A 23,116-nucleotide genomic window follows, 5' to 3' on the forward strand; every position below is an offset into this window, starting at 1 on the left:
AGAACTGGCTTGTACAATACATTGCAGTCTATACAAGAAAATATAGCATTTGAATGAATGGCTAATTTTACATTTCCAATGTGTGCTATAAAGCATTTTAGTCTTTAGAGTTTAGATAACTAAATCCGAAACTTTAAGATTATACTGTAATACGATATTTTCTTTTTCACTTTTACTGACCAAGAAATATGATGGTAATTATTAACAAGTGATATGTCGGCAGAAAATATTACGTAGTCTATTTAGTCATTTTCTCAAATTCAATGCATTGCACAAGTACCTCAAGGAAGATGATAATATCAACAGAAATATAAAACAATAAAGACAAATGTACTTCCAATTTTTTTAAACTTACAATCTCATTTAAATTTACTAAAGATTGAACACAACCTCCAAAACTTTGTGCATTTTTTAACTTTTGTTATTGGTTCTACACCTGATTTTGTTTTTTTTTCCTGCAAAACGTTATCGTGCACATATTCTTACAATGCTTCCTTACTAGAGAAAAAATATATTATATACTGTAAAAACTAAAAACTAGCATGTGGTTTTCTGCATTTCAACTGTATTACAATATAATAAATACAAGTCTTTAGAGCAAGCTATTAGCCATCTGCATGGTGTACATAATTACAAGTAATGGGATCCAGGACTATTTTTCCTTTGTTTTACAAGTATAATCAGAATGCAACAATTCATTCATATTAGACTATCAAATTAAAGCTTTCAACTTTTGCCAAAATGTAAATTATATGTATATATACACTGTAATGCGTTCTAGAAGGGGCTAAAAAATCTCCTTCCAAATGAATTAGAAACCAAAGAAAAAACATCTGATTACAAATAAGAACATGAGACGTTCAATAAAACTGCGCACACCGCTCTACAAGGGTGTAAAGAATTAAAATACAAAATACTTCTTAGAAATATCATCGTATGGTCATATGATTATTTACATTACAAATTTAACTTGATGGCCAGATGAACAAAACTTTCAACCTGACTTTCTACAGGGACAAACTTCCCAGCTATCTTCCTACAAAGAATGCTACCGAAAGTGACAGAAAATAATTGAAAACTACAAAACAAGACGCACCGCACCCTTGAATAAAAAGATACCCCTGCCCCTGTGCTAGTGAAATCTTAACGAACAAATCCAATAGATTAATTATACAAAATGGGCAGGTATGAAAGGAAACAATATAGAACCGTAAAAAAGAAAGGATGCACAACATATAGTATGTCCTCCAAGTATATTCAAGTTTTTGTACCTTGCAGATGTAAGAAAAGCATGCTCGAGTTTTTATAAAAATCACTCGTGCAAAAACTGAAAGGCTAGATTTTCAAGAAGATCATTCGCTGGTTTGACATTCAAAAACTCCTTCACTTGCAGTGAACTAGACAAGTCTTCAACTGAGAACGGAATGCTGCATTCAGAGTAACTGTAGTGGTCAATGTGTGCTAATTAATAAAAAATATTGAACTAAAAGATAAATTATGGCTCCTTCAAAGAAAATTTATATCCCTTGAAAAACTATATTAGGTATAGGTCAATATTTGTGAGGTGTGTACGAATGCATGTGACTTCTAATATTTTCCGAAGATGTTGAAACTAAAAATAATCACCAACTCGTCAAAGAATTTATTTCCCTTCCCTCTAGCACTTAAATTTTCTAAATAAAGGTAGACATGCGTGTGCTATATACCAGTTGCATGCAGATTATTTGAGGACAACTTATCTTTACTTTTAACATGCAAGAAATGGTAATATAACACTTTTACAAAAATAGGACAAGCTATCACCTGGAATTGTCATCTAAGAGAAAAGAATTGCTTTCGGCACTGTTAGAGTCCTCGGTCATTAGTATTCTCATGCTCGAAATAACCTGAATGAGGATAAAATCTAAATTGTTTAGCGTCTACATAAATAACTAAAGAGAATAATTAACTTTCAAAACTTAGCACAAGGCTTCATTGCCCATATAGGACTTACATCAGGCGAAACACTTCGAGTATTGTAATTATCATCCCAATACAGAGTGCAGATTCTATATAGCTGCTGGACACTTAGGACCTGAAATATAAAGATTTGTATTTAGGCTAATATCACGGAGTATATAGATGTGTCCACTAAATTAATTTATAACATCCAGATAATTCTTGGTCATTAGAAGTCACTCCATGTACAAGAAGTTAAAAAACAACAATGCACTTCTAGAAACTTAGTTCAACATCGTGTAAGTGCAAGCACATGCATCATATATGAAACAAATGCAATGAGCTATAAGGACCGGCCATTTCGAGATGTCTCCTATGTCCTTTTTATCATGAACGAAAACAGAGATATGTGCAGGAAATAAAGGATGGGAGAGGTACAGAGAACTTACAGGGCACAAATCATTGATGATCTCATCATAAGAAATTCTGTACTTTTGATGAATAACCTGTATAGGAGAAAAAATAATATTAAGCTGCCAGCATATCGCAAGTTTATAATCTAATTACAAAGGCAAAATCATTGCATGAACAAAAAAAATATGAACAGAACAGAAACGAAGATGTATCCTTGCATAATGAAAAAAGAAAAACCTACAAATCATGATGCTACATGCATTTTCATTATGTATATGGCTTTAAATGAAAAGTAGCATACCAAAAATCCAACTGACTGCCTAATATGCTTAAGTTCATCCCAAGCCGAACCTGCATACTGTGATTCAGGTACAAGGACAACAAGTCACGCAATATAAGAAGACATTAAACAAGCATGTTAATTAAGGATTTATTGGCCGGGAGTTTAATAAGGTCAACAAAAGTAACCTCTTCTTTTGCTTGGCAGCACCACTGCTCTAGCTCTGCTAACCCAGATTTTACATACTCGCCATTGCTGAAAGTGCAACACTCACGACGTAGTAGAAGACTGCAGAATATTGAAAGTTAGCATTAAGTTATGATCTGCCATGCATAGTGACACGGAAAAAGGTCTGAACAGAGATAGCAAGAAACTTAAGTTACCTGTTAAAGAGTTGTACATTAATATATGAGAAAATTTGGGTAAATATTTTCTGAGCAATGATAGGCGGAACCTGAAAATAGAAAATTATCAGATTGAGTTGTCTTGTGTAATTAAAATAAATATCAAATATTATATATTATATATTATATGTAAACAAGGTTCCTACAAAATTTTCTTTAAGGGTACTGAGAAGAGTGTTGAGACAATCGATAATGTTTTGCCAATAGTTTGTTGAAGAATCTTTGCCAAAAGACCGTCCAGATCTTAGTGCACCTCCCTTTGATGTCCTTGGTGCCTGCATGTTCATAATATTAGTATTTTTCTAAAATACAAAAACCTCGATGCAAATTCATTAAAAGCACACTTTAACGGCAGAGCATTAATTTAAGAATCAGCAAGACATTTTCTAGAGACCATATACATATCAAAATGCTGCCCAGTACCCACCATGATACAAGATTTAGCTTGCTTTATAGTGTCCAAATTCATAACGAAAGAAAAATACATGATCCTTCAGAAGCATCTTTACATACCAGACAAACACTTTATATTCATCGAACAAATATTGAAAAGTAGGAAAGAGAATGAAAATTACACTTGAAAGCCAATTTCCACCTAATACCTAAAAGTTACAGACTTTTGATGGGGAACAGAAGTGAACAATTCTTATATATGCTACTAATTAATATATAACATTTTGTATATAGATAAAAGTGTTTCTTTTTATGTATTTTAAATGTGGGCAAAGTATATTATTAAGTAGTTTATCTATAATTTACAGGCCTTAGTCACCTAGGTTAGTTTAGTTATTAGGGTTTCTACTCCCTATATAAGTGATGTGATCCCCCACATATTAAGAAGAATTTAGTTGCTGAAATAATACTGAGCTATCAAATTGCATCTCTTCTTGGGTTGAGATCCCTAATTATTCTCCCTTCTGTGATTAGTGATTTTTTGCGATCAATCCAGCCAAGTATATATTTTTTTTGTTTCTATTATCATATGTTGTTGTTTCAAATCCTGTCCTGCGTCAACTTATTTGCGGGAACGTCAATGCTCCAGCCAGAGTACATATTCAATATTCAACAATATCAGATCGGCAAGAAATCTAGAAGCAACGTTGATGCAAGTTGTAAAAAGTGTTAATGAAGTCTAACCTGGATACATAAAGAAAGAAACAATCCCAACTCCTTCTTCACGTTATCTCTAATTATGCCATATATCTTCTCCACATATGCCGTAAGCTGCTGCTTAAATAGCAATGCTGGATATTTAGCTTCAACCTGCCGCACTCCCTCAAGTGCAGCAGTAGCGGCATCAATATTAACAGAAGAAGGCGATGAGCGGAATCCCTGGTTGTTAGAGTCACATATCATTGTGCGTTGCATTAGACAGACTAATTTAACCTGCAGAGAGAAATAGTAGGGATGTTAAGAAATTTAGTACCATTGCCATTCGTCCAAAGAGGGATGTCGGTTGTGGTGGTTTCCGTGCTGAACTTCCACCAGAAGCACCAGCAGGTTTTAAACTTCTTTGAAGCAAGAATAATAATGTTGCTGTATTTGACAGCCAATAAGCCATGTGCTCATTATCATCTTGATCCTGCAATGACACAAGTCTTTCTGATGCTAATTCAATGTTTCACATACTAGAAATATGCATAATAAATAACTCCATCCATCCTCAAGAAAACAAATACTAGAACAATCTTCTATCCTCGAAAGCATCAAACAAGTAGATTACTTGAATATGTAAAAAGAAAATTGTTTGGTTAAGTACAACTAGGATCCACAAAAGTATACAAATTACAATTGAATTTGTTAATATGTAGGACTTATCATGTTTAAATTAACATCAATCATATTTAGGGAAAAAAAAGTTAACATCTACCATATCCTCTTACACCTGCATAAATATTTTGGAAGTTGTAGCTGAGTCAACCTTCTAAAGATCAAGGTTTTAGTAAAATTGTCTAATAAAATTTTTATCTAAAAAATAATAAAGCACTATATCAATAAACTAAGGGAGATTTGCCCATTCTCGCAGGCTTCACAAACCTAGAAGTCCAAAACTAACCCTCCAATTAGCTAATGAGAGCAAAACAGTGAGGGATGCTAGCGTTAGTATTAAAATTAATATTAATAATAATAATTAATGACAGCATTGGTCGGATAGGTTAATAAACAATAAAAGCAACAAGGACACAATACAAAATATATGTATCTGATTCAAATTATCACAATGATTCAAGTAATGACTTGGGCGATGCATTCTAATTACCTCTATTGCTGCGCCAATCATCTGAATGAGACGATCAAACACGCTAGTCTTTTCAGCTTCCAAAGACTTCCAGTGTATAAGACATTTGTAAATTGTAAAGGCAGCAACAGGTTTGCCTTGACTAAACCCGACATCTTTCATGACACAGTCGATAAGAGCATCAACATTCTCCTGCAGCAGAATTTTAGGTAAGCCGTCCTCAAGGCATCATAAAACCAGAAGATAACATCTTTAAAATCAAAATCATCAATTACATGTTGGCGATCAATAGGGGGCTTCTTAAAGTTGCTATCAGGATCGGTCTTCATACTTTTTGCAGGTGTTCCAGTTTGTGGTTCCTACAGTAAATAGGTTTTCAGTTAGCATATGAACAAGACACTGACACCCCAAAAACATGCATACAGATTTTATATACAATAAACTTACAATGGATCGACTATCTTCGTTCACGTGGATTCCATTCTCTAAAATCTGCAAACAAGCAAAATCCACAATCAGATAATGTCTCAAGGATAAGAAGGAGATTACTGTTTGTTTTTCTTGAACAGATGTTTACCTTAGTTGATGGAGTTGATACAAATTCTAATTTTCGTTTTACAGGTGAAGTTGACAATGCTTGCTGAAGGATTTGGTTCTCAGATTTCATGTCAGCAACTTTCTCCTCAAGCCTGTGCATTAAAAACAACAGTAAGTATCTCACTAATCTACCAAAAGTCTAGGAAATACATCTGACCCCTTTTGCACAACCTGTGCATAGCCGTCTTCAACTGAACTAACTTGGACTCTGCCTCAGTGGCCTGCTTTAGCCTCTCCTCACTAAGTTTATTTGTCTCTTCATATTTTTTCTCTGTTTCACCAATTTTCACTTCTAGAGAGCTAACCATAATCTGTAGTTATATAAAATAAATTTCTGTCAAACTCAAAATAATTATATCCAATAAGTCATGCAATATATTTTCAAACTTCTAACCTTAAGTTTCTCATTTTCAGCAGTAAGCTTATCCATCAGCCCATGATCAACAACTGAAACTTCCTGTATGACAGTGACAGGGGCTTGTTCAGCCAACTTTTTGGCAGCCTCACGTTCTTTTAGTAGCAAGTCTTTAGCTTCCTTGAACTGAAGTTGCACATCTTGCAAAGCAGATTGTAATTTAGCATTTTCCTGCGTCTTTGCTTCTTCCAGATCAGCCTGAAACAAAAAGTCGAAAAATAATATCAGAAAACCATGGGATAAAGAACGGGAACAATTCAGTAAAATCCTTAGAAGGAAGCACATTTTAAGATAATGATAATACTTCCTGCCTTTTACAGATTACTCAACAAGTTAGCATCAGGGATGGACTTTAACTTCGGTCCAGCAATTATTTATTTCCAAAAACACTTTACTGTCTAACTAAAAGATATGGATTTTCACTTCTTTTATCCCTTTTTTTAGGGGTGGGGAAGGAGTCTGGTAATTAATCTAAAGCACCAAAAAGTTCCCCCAGGGGATCTTCTATAGATGTTGCTGCTGTTACTGGATGGGGATTTATTTGCTTGCCTCGTGGATATTATTAGCAGTTGTCGCCTTGCGCATGGCATCAGTGAAGTGCAAAAGACACTAACCTTTCGCCCCAATTATAAAGACAAAAAAAAAAAATTACATATACAAATTACAAACTACAGACTTCCTGAGATCATTGGGAAATCACAAACTTCCACATGCAACGAGCAACAGCCTCTAATTAACCTGTACTTAGTACTAGTACATAAGTTAAACTTTCTGCTTAAGACATTATTATATACTATCTAATGTAGTAGCAACAACATGCAACTGGTTTCTGTCGATCTTTATAATTAAAAACAAAACAAACTAAATTTGAAGTCATAAATTCAACAACAGAACTTGAATGCTATAAATCTCGTTCAGAAGCTAGAAATGGGTATTTGTTAATTAAAGAGTTCAGCAGATGAACCTACCCTTATACGTTTCTCAAGCTGTAGCCGCCACGTCAGTTCTTCAACTTGCTTCTCTAATTTATTCTTTGCAGCTTGAAGAGCACCAGTTTCCTTTGCGGCCTGTATTCAGAAATAGTTAGAACTAGAAACAAAATATACTCCAACAAAATGCACCAGTAAACAAACTTGAAAAGCTAGATATATACCATTGTTATTTAACAACTCACTAGAAATATACCACTGTGCTTAACAACTCTTAATAAAAATATATGATGCATATAGTATTTTACTAAATACACCGACGATAACATATTTATTCTCGGCTAAAACAATTGCTTTCCCTAAAGTTACAAACTGCTTAACCAAGTGTTTTCCATACAGATACTGAAATATACTTCTGTTGGCACACCAAATGAGCAGAGCTCAACAGATTATCAATTTTTCTTTTATCTTTTCTGTCCTTATCATTTGATTTTCTCTTCTTAGGTGGCAAGAAAGAATGGGGATTAGTCAGGGAGATGCATTTCTATATTTTTACACAGCAAACCAGGACTTTGGACATGGCTAACGCCAAACCTCATAAATTAGAATCACATCTGAGATTTGGCTATACTACTTTGCCCTGAATAACAAGTTCTTTTTTAGCTTTTTGTAATTGACTGTTTCTTTCCGTATCGGCCTAATTCATTTTATTGTATTAATAAGTTCAAAGGACCAAAAATCAAGACATATAAGTCCTATAATTTATTTCTGAGGTAAAGCTTTTGATAATTTTTTGGAAATGACAAGTTACAAAAAAGAACAGGAACAGAAGAAATAAAAACAACTCGGCAAGGGAAGAGTAAGCAATGGTACTCAGTACTCACCATCTTTAGTGCTCGCAATTCTTTACGAGCTATTTTCCCTCTCCATGCACATTGTGTGGTAATTACAGCTTTCTTTAGCTCTTTATAGTGCAGACGAGCTAAGAATTTACGGCAATGGCTCTGGAATAACAAATTGAAGTCATTTATGTCGAAAGAAAAGATTTGTAATTGAAGATTTCCTAAATATAACTAATAAGACTTTCTAAAAGAGTAACAAACCATGGATACATCATGGATTTATGAGTATTACTTATATGTGAGAACGAAGTGTCAGTAAAAGCGTGAAGCAGTTTGTTTTAGCATAACAAAAGTGAAGAGTTTATTTTAGAAAACCATGTGCTACATACAGTAGTCTCACCTGGATTATAACTGCTGCTCTAGTCTGTTTCCTGAAGCGAAGTTCACTCCGTGCAGTCATCCCACGGATACCTGTCTGAATGGAAATGGCAGAACGGCACATATCTTTATAAGCTTTTCTAGCAAGATGCATTCGCAAATTTCTTTGAATTTTCTGACTAGAGGCTTCTCTCCGCATGCCACCATAAATATGCCGAGCAAGTTGTCCTGAAATGATAAGAGGAAATATAATACAAAGGAAAGTCACACAAATAACTGTCACAGGTCATTCATATCTAGCACAGTCAAGTACCTCTGCACACAGACTGAATCTGCAAAACAGACCAGCGCAACAAAATAAAACTTTTTCTAGCCATGTATGAACGAATTTTCCTCTGGATAATACTTGCTGATCTTCCTAAGACTTCGGTCCTGCGAGCATCCAGCTCTGCCATCTGACCAGCCCTTAAAAACACTTTTCTTTTACCAATCTGCATGAGCAACCAACAAATGTTTGGTAAAGGAAAAATGAATAATAGAACAGGTATTTACAAGATAATTGCTTTGACAACTACTACCCATTTTACAATAACTATTAGTTGTATGTCAAAATGCTGAAGAATATTAGAACATTAGGTATTCAGGCACACAAGTTACCTGATAGCCTTCAAGGCCCACTTTCTCCAGAAGAGTCTTGCAAGCGTTGATCTCATCCAAACTATTTGTTTTATACAAAAATAAGCCATCAAATGTAATAAAAGATTTTGCACAAATACAAAAGACAATATAAATTAAATCACGTACCTGCCACTTAAAACATCAGGAGCGAGGATGCCAAAACGGTCCACAAATTCATAGAATGGCTTTCTAGTAGGATATCCAGCACAGCTTATCCTAATTGCCTCCATGACTCCCTGAAGACAGACACAAAGAAATGTCAAGTCGGAAGCAAAATGCATATGGGTTAGTTTCCAACTCATAAAATATACATTGGTGATACTTACCCCACAACGTAGTTGTTGTAAAACGTTATGGTTCTCAAATATAGCTGGCTTAAGAAGATTATTAGGCTTTACACATCGTATGTAGTGAGGCTCGGTTGAACTGAGAGTTTCAAGCAATGATTGCAATTGTTGCTGACAGAACATAATGAAACTTCAGTTTTTTTGAAGGCCTGTAAGAAGAATATGATTAATTGCGGGTTGAAAGAGACTATACTTTGAAACGTGATCCTATTGAGGAGAACTTTGAGCTTTTTGAGGAATCCTCGGATGGTGGAAACAAGCTTGCCACAAAGGAACAGGATGAAGCATTTAGGAGAGATTGATGTTCAGCTACAACATAATCTTTGTTTTTGTCTAAAAACAACTCAGTTTGATAAGTAACCTGAAATAATTGTCACAAATTAGTAGAATTCTTGTGGCTTCCATACAACATACTCTGATAAATTTTGGCCATCTGCATCATCATGCAACACATAAAAACTTTAGACTTACATCACCAGCATAGTGGTCAATGGTGAAGTCAGAACGAGAGAGTTTTGGCTTGCTGAACCGTTTATGGTCCTTAAATGTTTGGTAGAGCTTTTGTGCAAATGTTTCATGTGTTGACCTTGGAAACATGCTACAGAAAACAATTAAAGTGATATTTCACTAGCACAACAATTAAATCATAAGTAGATACTTTTAGATGACCTGAAAAGCAATGTGCTACAGGGGTCTATCTGAAAGATAAAAGCGTAAACAGAAAGAGTTTGCCTTTGCATAGTCTACTTACCAAGCTTCATCCAAAAGAGCTATAATGCCGCCTGGTTTCTAAGAAACAAAAATGGATATATTAGAAAGGAGAAGATCTGAACATAGAATATCATGTCTATAATTAATTAGTCTGCAATTTTTATAATATCCCAATATACATGACATCAAAGATACGGAAGGAAAATAAATTAATAAAATATAAGAAATAAATAAACTGAATAGCCCAAAGGAAAAAGAACAAGAAACTTAAATGGATTACAGGTTCTGAACTTTAAAATATAAAGTAGATACCAGTAAATCTAACTTAATTTGCACAAGGCGGCATATGTTCATGTTAATATATTATTACTTATTAGCATAAGTGAAAATATAACCATGAAATTAACATAACTAGGAAATGGGGGTCAATATCATTAAAAAACATATCTACACAAAAGAATATTTCTCCTCATGTAGGACAACCAAACATCTTAAGTTTATCGCTGGCTAAACCCATATATATTGAGTGCATTTAACAGAAAACTTGTACATAAAAACAGGTAAATTAAAAATGCCAACTTTTATCTTACATGCTTACAACGATTTAATTAGCATCAACTAGTTTCGGATATAAACAGGGGTCCAAATTAATTTCATTTATATGTACTTGTAATTCAGATTTTACTGCCACCTTCCGTACGATCATGTAGACAATTCAAACTAGGTTGAGGGTTATGACTCTTAAAAGATTAATTGAATTACGTTCACAGGCATCTATTGATAAGTGTTCTGCTTTAGTAAGCAGCTTAATCAGAATGTACAGTTTCTGTTCTGGAAACTTTCTTCACATCGAAGGTCAACAAACTCTCAAATAGTGCACGCTAGTCAAGAATATTTTTAACCAAATGATCTAGAACAATTAAAGCATCCAACACTCCATATTTCTTTTCAGCATGAATAACTAAAATGGAACTAAAGATATACAAGGAATAATTACGAAAGGGTTTACAAGGGATGACATTACAAACCTTTTCGATGAGATCCAAGATATCTTGATTATCGATGAACTCAATATAGCTCCAGTTTATTTCTTCTTTGGTATATTCCTCTTGCTCCATTTTAAAGACATGCTATTAAAAGGCATTAGGTGTCATACAACAGAATCGTTGAAATTATTATGGTATTTTTAAGAGGGAAACAGTGTGCAAATGCTTAAGACGAAATACCTGATTGAAGTGTTGTTGAAGTTTTTCATTTGTCAAATTGATGCAAAATTGCTCAAAGCTGCAATTATAGCACATCATTTAAATAACATAAAATAACCTAACAATTCTTATTTGAGATACTCATCTCTACAAGAATCTTAAATTGCTAGAAACATCAAACAAGACGGTGTTCAAAAATAATGTGCATTTAGAAAACGACAGAAAAAAAAACAAGTTTAGAAATACTATGTTGGGGCAACTTTCACCTCTAGTGCTACCTTTAAACAGGCGCAGTATAATGGTCAATTTTGGACTTCTGAATAAAAGCTTCCGCTGTCAATTATAATTTATCTTCGTTTCTGCTAAATCTAACTAATCAAATCAACTTTTTATCTTTGATTCCATGCACATGTTAAAATTCTTATATAAGAACAACGATGGCATGATCTCTATATGGATAAGATGTTATACTGAAGTCTCCAGCACAAGTGTCCCATCACGAGTCTTCACATTGTAAGGTGAAAGAAACAGTCATAATGGATCTTTATATAACAAAGAGTTTTATATATAAGTTGGGTGGAATAATTAAAAATAAAATTAAGAGAGCCAGTACTCTATACTTGAAATGATTTTTTTAAGTAGCTGCTGAGTTTATAAATCTTTATTGTAGAATTAGACTTCTAAAGACGGTGAAACAAAGCAGCAATATTGGCAGGAAACAATGAAAAATTTAATAGTATCACTGATTCTTTAACAAATACACAGACACGCAAGCCTACACCAGAAAGGTTTACAGTAAATACTTGAATTTATAGAAAAGAATCCCATGGGACAAAGACACAGACACACAAGCTTACACTATATGGATCCAGTTATTAAAGAAAAGAATTTATATTGTTTAAACAGCACCGGAGGACAGATCCAGTTATTAAAGATGGAAAAAAATCCCATAGGACAATAAGTATCCCCGGAGAGGCCAACAAACTCGACCTCACGGTTACTTAACCACATGAAAATCTGTTGCAGTTAACTGCAATTATTCAGATCTCCACAATCATATAAACAAAAGGCGTACCAGTTATGCACCTGTTTGTCTTGAAACTCTCAAACCCATAAATATCAAGCACACCAATTAAGTACTTTGAAGAATGATCTTGACCAATTGAAGTATTGATCTTATCTACAAGCCTGCACAAACATTTGCACAAGAAAGTGGTAAAACCCAATATTTTACTCTAAAAAAATTATGTACAGAAGAAAAAAAAAGTAACATCAACGTAAGATAGTGTAATACACTACTCCAAAGCATTTGAAATAGAACGCACCAGTCAAATAATCGGGAGTATACAACTTTCGCCAAAGCATCTCTACTGGTTACTGCAGATTGTGGGTCCAACCACTTGGTGATTGTCTCATCACGAGTTACAATAACACGTTTGCAAAGAGAATCCTCCAGAGCTTTTGTGTCGCACCTGAAAAACAAATGGACAATTCGTAAGTCACATTTAAGTTTTGCATTTCCAAATAAGATTACAACTGCTAAAAATGGATGGATTAGTACAAGAATGACCAATTACATAAATAATTCTGCTGCAGTTCTTAGATGGAACCAAGATTTGTCATCTTTGGGCACAGATGAATCCGCTTCCTTTCCCTTCGCAAATTTAATGTTCCCCAGATGGAGTATTGCAGCCACGACTCGAAAGATAGCTTCCTGAGAACAGGAATATTATTTCATAAATGACAATCTCAAATAAATTTCAGAGTTGAAATTTTGTTGTTCCCATATAAAATGACACTACCTAGAATTACCTGCTCCTCGGAGCTAATTCCAACAACATCCATAGCTCTTTTTGTTGCTGCATATTCTTTGGATTCATCTAATCCATCTATCTCATAGCAATTTGATTGATTAAGATAATGAAATGTTCTTGGATTTTCTAATTTGTACTTTTGAAGCTCCTGACAACATAATACAAAGACAATGTCCTCAGACTAGCCAGCATGCAGTATAAAGTATAAATATAAACAACAGTTAGTAGATTGTGAATTGTCAATTGACGCAACATTTACAAAATAAGGTGTAGACATTACAACAAGAACCTGGACAAGTATGGGCTTCGGTGCAAGAATTACATTTTGCTTCAATAAAAAAACATATATTGACAATGCCAACAGTGTACAATGAGCCACGTCAGACTGATCATGACAAACTCAAACATAAATTTACAATTTTTTATATATAACTAGACATGTGTACCAGCACACGTAGAAATTGTTACCTCTTGCGGTGCAGCACAAAGCATGTAGAAACAGTGATAATTCCTTTCAGGATCAGAGAGTTGACACACGCGGGAACGTTCCAACAAATAAGTTCTGATAGCAGCTCCAGAAATTCTACCCTTATGATCAAACTGAATCTCAACAAACTTCCCGAACCGACTACAGAACTCAAAACACATAAGTTAAAAGTAGACAAAGAACAATAATGCAGACACATTCAAAAAAGTGTAGTTTAAAATAAAATATGTTGTGTTAGCAAATTTTTCCACCTTGAGTTATTATTTCTGACAGTTTTTGCATTTCCAAATGCTTCCAGAACAGGGTTAGACTGCAGAAGAATACATAAACAAAAGGGCATACTTGTGTCATCCGTGTTACGCAGCAAAGTAAAAGATTAAAAGCAATGCGATTTTCTACTTCACTTGTGAGCTTGATAAACAAATCACATGATAAGCATTTTTACCTCTAGGACTTTCTGCTCAACAGATCTTCCTCCAGTTGAAGCTCTTCCTCCCATGTAAGCCAGATAATGCATAAGCAGTTTAGTGCTTTCAGTTTTACCAGCCCCACTCTCACCACTAACTAAAATCGACTGACTAATTCCCTCATTCATCATAACTCTGCATCATGAATTTGACCTTTTTAATGAAGATTCAAAAATACATATTAAAACAACATTAAACGAAAGATGTTGATCCAGTACCTGTATGCGGCATCAGCAACAGCAAATGGGTGGGGACTCAGCTCACCAAAGGCCGCACCTTTATATTGGGCCATCATATGGCTATCATAAAGATGTGGCAATCTTCTAAAAGGGTTTACAGCAATTAATATATTTCCTGTGTAAGTCTGGGGCACCATAAAGTTAATTAGCTTCGACCACATATACTCTCTAGTACAGGAAATGACAGAGCAGACACTTTCAGGTTGACCAGGTGATTGAAGGATTATGAACTCACATATATTTCATTGATATCATATCTAGATTTTAAATTGCTTAGAACCCCCGGTTCATGCAAATAAGCAAGTTTTGTCATATCATCCACCCCGCATGGAGGTGCTTCAGCATCCTTGGGGTAAACATTGGAAGCATTGACAACGACCTATAGCCCAAATTTAAAACAAAGGTCAGAGAAGTCAGATTAAAAAATCTTGCTTCATGTAAGAAAGTTAGAAGTATATATACGTGCATCCGGAAGAATGACAAAATATCCTGCTTAGTTTACTACAGAAATCATCTACCAAACATTAAAAAAACAGAATGGTGAAACAATAACACATGTTAAGTCTGTGCATACAATTTGTCAGAGTTCTCACCCTCTTCCCTGATGTACAAAGAACTTCAATCTTTTCACCATTGACACCTAAGACTTCTCCATCTATCCAAGCATCATCTGGATCCTCCACCCATACTACGGATCCAATTCCTAAGCTGGCCAAAACAACCTACAAATTACGAGTATCAGCACTCACGTGATTTCAATTTCATACAATTAGAAACGCCAGACATAATAAAATTGATAATAGATCTTTCCCCAGATCCAGTAATACGATTACGAGCAATCAACAAAAAATAAAGAGGCAGTATCTATCACCAGAACAGCAGACCCAAGGCCGACCAAACATATTATATTAGAATTTTGCTGTAATTGCAACTATCAATGCATGTAACTGCTACAACCTCATAAGAATTTTTAATATATCAATATTATATTACAGAATGCAGCAAATGACATCAAAGACCGATTAAAGTATGTTTTAAGCTCTACCAAACTAATTTTTTCCACTCGGCATACAGAGTTAACATATGTAATCTGATACATACTGGTTAAGAAGATCCTTTCAACAAAATTTAATTAAGAATATGAAATTTAAGATATACCTCAACCCTTTATGGCTGATATGTTAAGGAATTAAATATCAAAAACAATTCCTAAAAAAGAACTATTTTTGTCCCAGAAATCCAGTCAACTTAAAACAGGGGTACCTTTAGATGCTTTACATGTATTTGTCTAGAAACTGGAATAAACCTTCAAACGATAAACAAGAGACATATACTATCTCCAACCTAAAAGAAATGCCACATCGAACTTCGTATGTGTACTAAGGCGTTTACTTACGAGATGCCAACATATCAAATTTTTCCTAATTTTGGACCCTTTCATAGTTTCAATGACCCTTTCAAATCAGAGTGGAAAAAAAGTAATTATACTCCTAAGTTGTGTTTGAGTACTATATTTAGTAAAACCCTGCTCCTGCAACGATGTTTACAAACAAAATTAGGTCTTGAACAGTGAACTCCTATTTCATACTTTCAGAATGTCAACTATATATAGGAGACAAGAGACATATTAAATAGAAACTTGGTTAAAATTAAAACCTGGAAACTTGTTTGGACATTTAGAACTTAAGTTATACATTTGTTGAAGTTTTTATACATCTGTTCAAGTTTGATAAAATTATAATTAATGCCAACGAACTAGAATTCATCTTTTCAAAGTTGGGTTATAATAATACTAAGTTAATTTGTGAATTGTTAATTCAAACGTTTTTCTAAGAAATAGTAGTATTCGAAAACATAAGGTTTAAGATATCAACATATAAGGTTCAACAGAAATATGCGTTGTACTTTAATCATACCTGCTGAAGCTAAGTTACACCAAACTTCCAGTTATTTACATAACTACCATCACTTTCATTATTCAGAAACGTAATTACATGTGTGTTGAACAACGGTTATACGAAAATTACACTTATTGACAAAAAAATGACAGTCTGATTCTTTAGCAATAAGGTCATAGTATTTCAATTGTTTATTAAAACAAATATCACCGCACTGAGGTCTAACACATATAGATATAGGTTCAACATTTTAAAAAAAGTTTGAAGTTTAAAAAAAATCCTGATCTTATACATACACATACATAGGAAATCAAAAACAAAGTAAATCAAGTGTATCTTGCTAAAACAACTCTAGAAATGGTGCTCCTAATGACTTATACAATCGAAAACCAGAAATTCAACTAAACCTAAATATTGCTCCAAAACATCTACGACAGTGTGCACACCCAAAATCGAACACAAACACACACACCGACATTTTATCGAGTTCTGCTAAAATCGAGTATTAAAAATCAAAGACGTCAGGAGATAGTCAATCTCTAATAAACTCTAAATACAACAACCACGCATATACAAACTATAACATGAAAACTGAGATTCAAGCAATAATCATTATTAAAAAAACAGCAGTAAAAACTGAGAAAAAATTACCATATCGGAGCAAGTGGAATCGGATCGGAAACTCGGCCGAGTTCACCAGCTTCCGATTCGATCCAATTACCTAATACAACTAACAAAATTTTAAACTACAGGCTTCAACCTAATAGAGTTGTAACCCCAAAGTCTATCAAAATGTTAAACGAGAATCAACAACTAGTAACTAAATGAGCTGTGTGTGTACTGGATTGTGGTTGTAATGTTTAGGCTGTTAATTGAAAGAGGTGATTTGATTGATTTCAATTGATTACTCTCTCTCTCCCTCCCTCCTATCTCTATCTCTCTGTTTCCTTTCTATATCTCTCTCCTTTCTATATTTCAGCCAAGCTGAAAGGATTTGTGTTTTTGCGCGTTTGTTTGTTTTCTGTTGTTTTTCAACGCTTTTTCAATTTTTATTTTTGGGTTTTTTTATTTATTTTTCTTCCCTCCCACGTTGTTCGGATTTGGTCATAGCTTAGCAAGGTCGTTAACCATTTTGTTCACCTTTACGTGCCTTTTCTCATTACCATCCCCCTTTTTTAAAGTAATAAAATATTATTTTATTTTATTATAGATATAAAATTAATTTTCTTTTATAATATGTAATTAAATTTTATGTTTTAATGGATGGATGAGACCGAGAAGATAAATTATTTGTGGATTTATTTCTATCAATATTTAATTGAAGATGATAATTAATCAACATACATTATCACTAAGTTGGAAATTTTTTGTGCTACTAATAGTGAAATTGAGCCCGTTTAAAAATCTTAAAATAAACAATTTATTACTTAAAATAATTAAATAATTTATAAGTGATAATTAAACGAATAATTATAAGTTAAATAAGTATTTGTATAATTTTATTTATAAGTGAGAATTATTTTCACTTAAATGAACTAAAATATATATTTTTTTAATATAAATTATCTTAATTCGTAAATTTTAAATTGGACAGACATTTAAGAATATAAATTTTAAAAATTTAAGTTAATAAAAAAGTGATAAATTAAAATAAATTAAAAAATATATCATTCCTAATATTCAACTTACCACTTTATAGATTATAAGTTGTACATTCAAATTTTAAATTAGATTATGAAACACTCGTCGGTAATTATTTACGGGCTTAAACTTAAATTCTCAATGTAGCAGATTCTAGATCCTTCCATGAGTTAATGTCCATGTTGGACGACGTGTCGCTAGTATTACAGTCGTATTAGGCCCTGCCCGTGAATAACTTAGTTCGTGGACCCTAATGACCTCTACTTGTGGGCCTTGACGACTTGGGCCGTCTTTTGTCCATGACAGGCCTTGACCTACCTGGTTTGTAGTGGGCTTTATACATGAATTCCAGGCGTAATAAATACGATATTTAATGTGTCTTAATGATGTATTTTATATCCATATCATTTGCCCCTAACTTCTGGGAGAACTACTCGAGTTTTCGCGGAAGTTACAATGGTCTATTCGCGACTCTGGCTACTTTCGGCCCTTCATGGGTATCGTCATTTTATTCGTAAAGTATGGAGCGATCTACATATTTACAACGACTTTTATATATTTCGTGTGATTACACACACTTTAAGCATTTGCATGGGCTAATGGAATAGTGTAAAACACTAAACCGTCCTAATCGAGACTAGAAAGCGAGCGTTGATCACCTTTTAACCTTCGTCAAGGTTAATTATGAAGTGAAAGCTGCTAATAGGCCCTAAACGGGGCTAATCAGCCCTAAACGGGGCTAATTTCCATGTACGAGCTGCTAATTAGGCTTAACATAGCCTAATTTTAAGCTAAAGTACACTAATCAGCCTTAATCGAGGCTAATTGGCCCTAATCAGGGCTAAGTGGTCCTAATCGGGACAAATTAATATGCGTAAGTCACTTAATTATCCTCAATTCACACTAATCATGAACGTGGATAAGTTAAACGACCCTAATAAGAGATAATTATATCACACAAGTCACCAATTACCCTTAATACAGGCTAATCATGTGTAATCGGCCCTAATCAGGACTAATCTTCACGACTTTGCCCTAAACGGGGCTACATAAAAAATCCTGAAATTTTTTAAAAAAATTCAAATTTTTATCCGAAAGTTTCCCAGGAGGGTCACGGAAAATCCTCCAGGAGGCTCTAGACCAAACCTTCGTTGAGGTTCAGGTAGGCAAAAGGCCTCCAGTAGGAGAACTCGGCTCCCTTGACTCTTGGTCGGCCGGGACTCCACCTCCGTGGAGGTCCTGGGAGGTGGAGTCTTGGTCGGCCTAGACGAGTCGGTCGTGAACTTTCTAAAAAAAATTGTTTTTTATAGGAGGGCATTTGACTCGGCTTTACCCTACCCTCCCATGTGGAGGACTCGGCTGGGATGGCTCTTTGTCGGTCGGGCCTCCACCTCCCTGGAGGTTCTGGTCGGCCGGGTCGTGGAATCCCTCGAAACTTTTTTTTGTGAGCATTCCACTCGACCCAACCCTTCCATACAGATGACTCGGCTCCCTTCACGGGGCATATTCACCAGCGACTCGGTGTTCAGGAGTTCGGCTCTCGCCTTAGAGTGGTCCAATAATTGCATTACTCCCCTAGACCTCCTTCACGTCTCTTCGGGTGAGAAGATACTCGATGTCGGGGCGTTGGGACTCACGCCTTATACCAGGTACTCTTAACTTGTAAAATTTTCGTTCAAGAGCATTTTTCTTTACCTTGGAAGATTCTAGGCCAACCAAGACTCACCTTCGTGGAGGTCCTGGTCGGCCTAAACCCTCCTTGTAGGGGAGTCAGCTCCCTTGAGTCTTGGCCGGCCAGAATCAGACCTTCGTGGAGGTCCTGGTCGGCCTAAACCCTTTATATGGGGGAGTCGGCTCCCTTGAGTCTTGGTCGGTCGTACAGACCTTCATTGAGGTCTTGTTCGGCCTAGACCCTTTATGTGGGGGAGTCGGCTCCCTTGAGTCTTGGTCGGTCGGGATCAGACCTCTGTGGAGGTCCTGGTCGTCCTAGACCTTTCATGGGGGAGTCGACCCCCTTGAGTCTTGGTCGGTCGGGACCATACCTCTATGAAGGTCCTGGTCGGCTTAGTGTTTTTTCACTTGATTTTTGTGGAGTTAGTTTTTGTAACTTTTCTTTTTTGTATTTCTTTTCAAGTCAATGCATATTTTGCTGCATCCTCCACACAGAGCATCAAAATGAGGAGTGACTATACTGCATTGCAAGTCTCGGTGGAGAAGATGAAGGTATCCACTCAGGAGTGGGAGTCTAAGGTACACCAAGAGTAAGAAAAGGCCACTCTCGTTGAGAAGAAACACTCCAAGGAGTTTTATAGGAGGAAGACGGAGTGGAGAAAACATGTGAATATGTACCATGAGTCCGAAGAGTTTTTCAAGCTGATGGATGATCATATGTGTCCCGTGAACCTAGAAATCAGATGGTCAAGGACATCCATAACCTGTATGCAGACGTGGTCGCCCCGTACAGGGGCGTCAAGGACGTCCATAGTCAGAACAGGGGCGCCAAGGACATCCATAGCTTGTATGTAGACGTGGTCGACCCAAGCCTTTTCTCTTGCCTTTGGAAAAATCTTGTGATCCTCCCATCCGGATAGGCTTCCGGGTCTGCACCCGAGGCTGCTCGTTAACAACCATCATCCAGTTCAAGCCGTGGAAATTTCGCCTTTAAAGGCAAAGCTCCTTCGGGAAGCCCCAACTCTAAGAGGGCTCTTTATGGGAAGATCAGGGAGCCGGTATCGGGGAGTAGTTTCTCTTCTTCTAAGTCCCGCTCAGATGAAAGTAATGAATAGGAGAATGAAAATGAAGAGGAGGAGCACGAGGTCGCCCATGGAGCAGACGATGAGGGGGAGGGGGATTCTTCAGATGATTGATTATGATGGCCTTGCATTGCTTTAGACACCACGTGTGTCCTTTCTATTTCAGAGCTTCATTTATTTGTTGCCCTTTTTGGGCTTTGAATTATTCGGCTGGTAACCTAAGTGTCCTTTGGGACTGATTTGTGATCCTTCAGGATTTTATCTTATTTTCATCAAGAACGTTATTCCAATTTCATTCTTATCTTTTATTTTTAGCATTTGGTCCTTCAAGACTTGCATTCATTAGGTGACCGCACTTAAATAAATTGGCAGACAAGATGTTAGAAATGAACTTTCATAAACAGAAAATATCTTTGGATAATGGGTTCAACCCTTACATAGAACTGAAAATGATTTCATCGACCTTATTTCTATATCTACTACTAAATGGTAGGAACTTGTCATGTGAGTCCTAACCATAATAAACTCTCAGGTTTGAAGTATGCCTAGTACAGGGCACTTCATCACCGTTCAAGGTCTCTAGCTTGTAGGATCATCGTCTCAGTGTCTTCTTGACCTTATAAGGCCCTTTCCAGTTAGGGGCTATCTTTCCTCTCTCCCCGACTCTTGATGCCTTAATCTTCCTTAAGACCAAGTCTCCTTGGTCAAGAACCTTTCCTTAACCCTTTTATTGTAATAGAGAGAGGCTCTTCGTTGATGCACTGCATTGCGGCTTTGGTTCATCTCTGACCTCGTCAATGAGATCGAGAGCGAGCCTCATGCCTTCTTCATTGGTCTCTATTTCATAGACTTTGACCCTACGTGATCCATGAATGATCTCTATGAGCTTCGGCTCCATAAGCCAACATGAATGGGGTAGCTTCAATCATCACTTTCCAGGTGGTACGATATGCCCATAATATAGGTAGCAGTTCATCCACTCAAGTGTTCCTCGAGCGTTCGACCCTTTTCTTAAGTCCATTAAGGATAATTTGGTTATCAACTTCCGCCTACCTGTTTTCCTGTGGGTGTACAATCGAGGTGAAGCGAAACTCTATGCTATTATCATTACAGTACTCCTTGAACTATGCATTATCAAATTGTCGCCCATTACCTGTGACTAGGATGCGTGAGATTCCAAATCTGCATATCACATTATCCCATGGAAATTGGGAGATCTACTGAGTGGTTATCTTGGCCAGTTCCTTGGCCTCAATCCACTTTGTAAAGTAGTCTATGGCTAACACGATGAACTTCATTTGTCTCGATGCTACAGTAAATGGACCAAGTATATCCATTCCCCATATTACAAAAGGGATGGGTGTGCTGATGGATGTAAGCCTCTCTGGGGGCAGTCATACTATAGGAGTGTGCCTCTGGCATTTGTCACATTTCTTCACATAAGTCTCTGCATCGGCTAACATTATTGGCGAGTAGAATCCCAATCGAGTTATCTTGTGAGCGAGGGCCCTGCCCCAAGTGTTTCCCACATATCCTATCATGGGCTTCCTTAAGCGCTTCCTCTACTTCAAGAGGTCTCAAGCACTTTAAGTATGGAATGATGAAAGACATTTTGTACAGGAGGTCCTCAATCAACGAATATCTCAATGCTCTCACCGATAATTTGCGTGCCTCCTGGGCATCATCGGGAAGCCATCTAGTCTCAAGGTGAGTCTTAATTGGATTAATCCAATAACTTGCCACACCAATTGGCACTATCAAATTTATGACATGTATGGCAGGGGTCTTTAGGACTTGAAAGTAGATACTTCTCGAGTAGTTCTTGATTTCAGATAACGCAAACTTAGATAGGGGATCGACCATTGTGTTATCCTCTCTCGGAATATGTTCAGCGTACCATTCACCAAACTGAATCAGTATTCCCTTCACAACTCTCAGGTACTTGGCCATTGTGTCATTATTGACCTCAAACTCTCCATTGACTTGAGCAACAACAAGTCTTGAATCCCTACATACTTTAAGGTTCTTGGCCCTCACGGCTCTAGCCATGCCTAATCCGGCTATTAAAGCTTCGTATTCCGCTTCGTTGTTCGTAGTTGGGAAGTCCAACTTTAAAGCATACTCAATCATGAACCTTTCGAGGATTTTTAAGGCTATGCCTGCACCAAATTCACTTAGTAGACAGGCTTCTAGAGCTTTTGTTCTTCCTTTACTAGGACGACACTCATAGCTTGCTCAAAGACCGTGAGGTATAAGTAAAGGATGTCCTCCAGACTAGGTTTAGCCAATAATGGGGCCTCAGTAATGTACTTCTTTAACTGCTTAAAGGCCTCTTGGCTCTCAGCTGTCCAATCGAAGTTCTTCACCTTCTTCAGGGTTTTGAAAAAGGGCAGACATTTGTCTTCAGAATTGGAGATAAACCTCCTGAGAGCCACAATTC

The 23,116-nt window shown here is 36.0% G+C and overlaps 2 protein-coding genes across 2 annotated transcripts; both read right to left on the reverse strand.

Moving 5' to 3' along the window:
• Window positions 1-837: 837 nt before the first annotated feature.
• LOC141707621 (myosin-6-like) lies at window positions 838-17,303 on the reverse strand. The gene is made up of 39 exons (XM_074510875.1): window positions 16,934-17,303; window positions 14,978-15,106; window positions 14,620-14,763; window positions 14,364-14,509; window positions 14,124-14,280; window positions 13,930-13,988; window positions 13,660-13,819; window positions 13,190-13,339; window positions 12,955-13,091; window positions 12,703-12,849; window positions 12,464-12,565; window positions 11,399-11,456; window positions 11,201-11,302; window positions 10,213-10,250; window positions 9,933-10,059; window positions 9,655-9,822; window positions 9,441-9,572; window positions 9,241-9,350; window positions 9,094-9,154; window positions 8,750-8,927; window positions 8,459-8,664; window positions 8,101-8,220; window positions 7,256-7,354; window positions 6,267-6,485; window positions 6,044-6,183; window positions 5,853-5,964; window positions 5,723-5,767; window positions 5,551-5,634; window positions 5,297-5,467; window positions 4,463-4,618; window positions 4,174-4,368; window positions 3,183-3,311; window positions 3,016-3,086; window positions 2,821-2,920; window positions 2,654-2,710; window positions 2,388-2,444; window positions 1,994-2,074; window positions 1,804-1,886; window positions 838-1,427 (listed from the first exon to the last, which is right to left on the reverse strand). Exons 1-39 carry the CDS (start codon window positions 16,934-16,936, stop codon window positions 1,313-1,315), a joined length of 4,548 nt encoding a protein of 1,515 aa, XP_074366976.1. The 5' UTR covers window positions 16,937-17,303; the 3' UTR covers window positions 838-1,312.
• Window positions 17,304-22,101: 4,798 nt separating this feature from the next.
• Window positions 22,102-22,806, reverse strand: LOC141691211 (uncharacterized). Its single transcript, XM_074495951.1, has one exon. It carries the CDS (start codon window positions 22,804-22,806, stop codon window positions 22,102-22,104), a length of 705 nt encoding a protein of 234 aa, XP_074352052.1.
• Between the last annotated feature and the right edge of the window lie 310 nt (window positions 22,807-23,116).

This window comes from Apium graveolens, chromosome 2, assembly GCF_009905375.1.
Source record: "Apium graveolens cultivar Ventura chromosome 2, ASM990537v1, whole genome shotgun sequence".
NCBI lineage: Eukaryota > Viridiplantae > Streptophyta > Magnoliopsida > Apiales > Apiaceae > Apium > Apium graveolens.

Coding starts and splice junctions, on each gene's coding strand:
- LOC141707621 (XM_074510875.1), bottom strand. Junction 6,184..6,266: donor CTGAAAATGAGAAACTTAAG/GTTAGAAGTTTG, acceptor ATATAACTACAG/ATTATGGTTAGCTCTCTAGA. Junction 5,768..5,852: donor TATCAACTCCATCAACTAAG/GTAAACATCTGT, acceptor GCTTGTTTGCAG/ATTTTAGAGAATGGAATCCA.
- LOC141691211 (XM_074495951.1), bottom strand. CDS start 22,806: ATGATTGAGTATGCTTTAAAGTTGGACTTCCCAACTACGAACAACGAA.